Source organism: Entamoeba invadens, assembly GCF_000330505.1.
Source record: "Entamoeba invadens IP1 unplaced genomic scaffold scaff_1105074725689, whole genome shotgun sequence".
Lineage (NCBI taxonomy): Eukaryota > Evosea > Mastigamoebida > Endamoebidae > Entamoeba > Entamoeba invadens.
Window position 1 is genome coordinate 133,510 of NW_004440380.1, and position 4,037 is coordinate 137,546.

Below are 4,037 nucleotides of genomic sequence, written 5' to 3' on the forward strand. Positions count from 1 at the left end.
CTTGATGAAGAAAGACAGAAAGCTGACAATGTAGATGCTGCTCGAAAGGCTGCTGAGAGCAAATTGCAGGAAGTCCAGTTCAACTTAGATGAAGCAAATAACAAGAGAAGGTCGAGACTATGAGAGACTATAAGGCCACTTCCGAAGAATTGATGAGAACAAATACTGAACTCGACGAGAAACAAGACGAATGCGACAAACTTGAAGATGACTTGTCTGAGCTGAAGACTGAATTGGAGGCAACACTTTAAAACAGTCAAAGAACACTTATGAGAAGGAATTAACTGAATTGAATGAGCAACTTGATCTTGAAAGAACCACCGCTCAACAGGCTAAAGCACGGAAGAAGAAATATGCAGACAAACTCAGAGAAGTGATGGAGAACGAAAACGAATTCGGTGAATATAAGGAACACGCCGAGAAGTCTATTAACTCGTTGACTGCTCAAAAGGCTGATTCACAGAAGCAACTTGAGAAAGAGAGAGCAATGAAACAAAAACCCGACAAGGAAACTCAAAGACTTAGAGCCAAAGTCACCGACGCTGAAGTTAAATTGGCAGACGCCGGTGCTACTGGAGCTTCTATTGCTAAATTGAAAGCAAAATATGAAACAGAATTGGAAGGAATCGAAACAGAAAAAGAAGAAGCACAAAACGCGGCTGCTAAAGCTAAGAAACAAGCTAAACAGTATGCCAGAAAAGTCGAAGAGGCCGAGAGAAAGCTTGCATAATTCGAACAGAAGGAGTCTACTTTCAACACTCAAATTGGTAAGACACAATCGGATTTGAAGAAGACACAACAATCGGTCAGAGACGATGAATTGATAATTGTTGAGTTGGAAGACATATCAGAAAATTTGGTGAATATCTGAACAACAAACAACTTGAAGTTAATCGGGTGAGTGCAATTACTTTTAAATCTACGAACAATTCAATTCAAGTAAAACACAAAAAGACAAGGATAAATTATTATTACATTGTTTTATAGTTTTTTTAAATTAAAATTTAGTTAAAATACAAGAGTCTAGTTGTCAAAAATATAATATTTTTATTATTTTTATAGTTTAATTTCAACTAGATGCCTTGAGTCTTCAAAGATGCCTTTTCAAATAATTTTCATTGAGTGATGGATATTTCCAATGACAAAAAAGATTGTGATGTTCTATTTTAATAAGAGAACATCACCAGGGTTTCGATACAAAATCGATACAAATTGATTTAATCATATTAACTTTATCTGTAGAACCCAAAAATACATTTAAAAGTAGCGATTCATTTCACAACATCACTGATGTTTTTATTTATTTAAAATAGTCAATTTACTATATACTGTCAATTGTAATATTTTAATTATGTTTATTGATCTTTTCTTAGTTTTTTGCTTTAAAAAATAAATTGTGTTACTAAATTATTAATTATAAATAATTATATCAACATTTGTGCTATTTGTTTTCAAATTAAAAATATCAACTTTAATATGTTTTTAATAATTTTACTATAGTTTTAAGTTTGAAAAACCCCATAATAAATAAAAATACCAAACTACTTTTCAATTAACATACTTCAGAAAGATACAACGGGACACAAAGAGTAGATATGCTGCAACTGTCGAAACTTGTTGTGATTTGTGTCTTCTACCAAAAAGCACAAGTTGCTTTTGTTGATAACTTTTGCATTAAACACTGGAGTGTACATTGACCAATCGTTTTTGTCTGAGTCAAACACAACATTAGCAATCTTCATTCCCGTCAACTTCTCAAGACCGGCTTTTTCTTCAAGTGTGATGTGTTCGCTTTTCATTGTCTCTTCTTCTTTCTCTTCATCGTTGTCGTGTTGTCTTTTTGAATTGATGAATTTTTCCGATTTCATAATTTGATCAATTTTATTGTTTTTTGCTTGTTTGATTCTGTTAATTTAATCTTCAAGTGGTTTTATATCCATTTTACACTTTTCCTCATAAAGTGCTATTTTGACATTGAATATCTCATACAACTTGTCGTTGTCACTCTGTGTTGAATACAGACTTATCTCACTTTTGATTTTGTTTGATGTGTTGTCCAAATCAGTGACGATTGTGTTGAGTAAAGTTGTGATGTTCTTCTTTCTATCAAATACCTCATCGAGTCTGTCGAAGTGTCCCTCTGCATTTTCGATGCGTTGATCAATGTTAAGTGACTTGTTGTCAACAAAGTTGTATTCCCTTTTATTTTTGTTGAGGTCTGACACCGCCTTTGCTGCGTTAGTGCAGAGTGCTGAGAGTGCTGTTAACTCGTTTTCCATGTATGTTTATAGAGTTTATTTGTTTTTATATTTAATTTTATTTAAATCTCATTTAAAATTATTATTACCTTTTTCATAATGATTTTTTTCAATTAAAAACCAAAAATAAAATCATTCAAACTAAAATAAAATGATTTTAATTTGAAGCAGGGTTTATTACGCAACAGCGAAAAATTTGGAACTTGTCTCAAAAATGCATTTTAAAATGAAAAGCGGTATATTTTCTTTGTTTTTATGACAAAAATAAAGTAGTTTTAGTAAAATCCATAGTTATGTTTGTTTTTGCGATCTCCAAAACCTTTTCTTCACAGATGGAGACTTTTTGCCGCGGTCATTTTTAACCTTAGGAAGTCACTCGTTTTTGCCAATTTTTTTGCTGGAAAGGGAAAACTGGATATTTTCTATCCAGATCCTTTTGTAAAAAATAAAAAACAAAATGAATAACAATAAAATCAAGCTATCTTTTTAAGCATTCACCACATAAAACGCGATTGTAATCACCACATGATTAAGTGGATAAGGTTGCACTACAAATGTCACAACAGGCAGTTGTTTTTTTTCTTTGCAATCGTGACAATATCCAGAAAAATAGCAAGGTAAAAGGGTGAAACTTCTTTTGAATTGGTTTTTATTATCATTATTTACACACTATTTTATTGCCACATGAATAAAAGCTTTCATTTCGTTGACATCAATGGGATACCATTTTCTAGTTCTTTTCTGATTAGCATACAAGTATGTGTTTTCGTTGATTAACTCGAAGCATTTATAATTAGACAAATACATAAAGCAGTCAAGTTCCGTGTTAATAATTGTTGTTGATTTCATGTTGCCACTTTTATCATGTTAAAAATTTATAGAATTGTTATGATGATAAGTTTATCTATTCAAACCAATACTATTTTAAATAAAATACATGAACAATATACATATATAAAAAATTCAATTCAAATCATTCATTCTACTGATAAAGATTTTAGGTGAGCCACAGAGCCGTTACGGAACAAAAAGATTTTCTTTATGTTCTTTTTAATGTAAAAAAACGTTCAATTTTTTCTTTTTTTGTACTACGTTTTTGTAGTATAGAGGTTATTGTTGGGTATTTTTGTCCAACTTTTTTATTTGTTCCAATAAATACAACTGGTGTTGTTTTATATATTTTTTACAACTGCGCCTCTTTTAGCTTTTATTTTAAATTATTGATTTATTTGGTTTGGCATATCAAACCGTTTATTTACCATTAACAAATCACATATTAAATAAATAATATTGTCACCCATTAAATCGGGCAATTTTCACCAATTTTTTTAAAATATCGAGATATATCAAAAAAAGTTGTCATTTTTTTATATTTTTTTCAAAAAATAATAAACTGAAATTATTAAAAACATTTTTATTGATATTTGTTCTTTTATGATTACAAACAGTAAACACACAACAAGTAATCACACAATAAACTATTATAATTATAATAAATACCTATAATAAATAGTATATTTTTAATACAAAAACAATGATTTTATATAGGAATATATAATAAAAAGTTTTAAGCAATTTACAAATTTTGAAACCGATATATTATGAAGACAATGAATTGTATTTTTAAAATTTAAAAAATTATATTATTATTTATAGTATATGAACTATTATTATATGATAACACAACGTTAAAACCTTCAAACAGGTTAATAATGAGTTTAATTTTTCTTTAGAAAAATATTATAATCTATTAAACACAAATTTATTTTATTGACTGAA

The 4,037-nt window shown here is 29.3% G+C and overlaps 1 protein-coding gene across 1 annotated transcript; it reads left to right on the top strand.

Annotated features, from left to right (window-relative positions):
* Positions 1-207: 207 nt before the first annotated feature.
* Positions 208-730, top strand: EIN_301200 (hypothetical protein; the record flags this gene model as incomplete). Its single annotated transcript, XM_004256684.1, has 2 exons — positions 208-214; positions 240-730. The coding sequence occupies 2 exons, from the start codon at positions 208-210 to the stop codon at positions 728-730; spliced, it is 498 nt and encodes a 165-aa protein (XP_004256732.1).
* Positions 731-4,037: the final 3,307 nt, after the last annotated feature.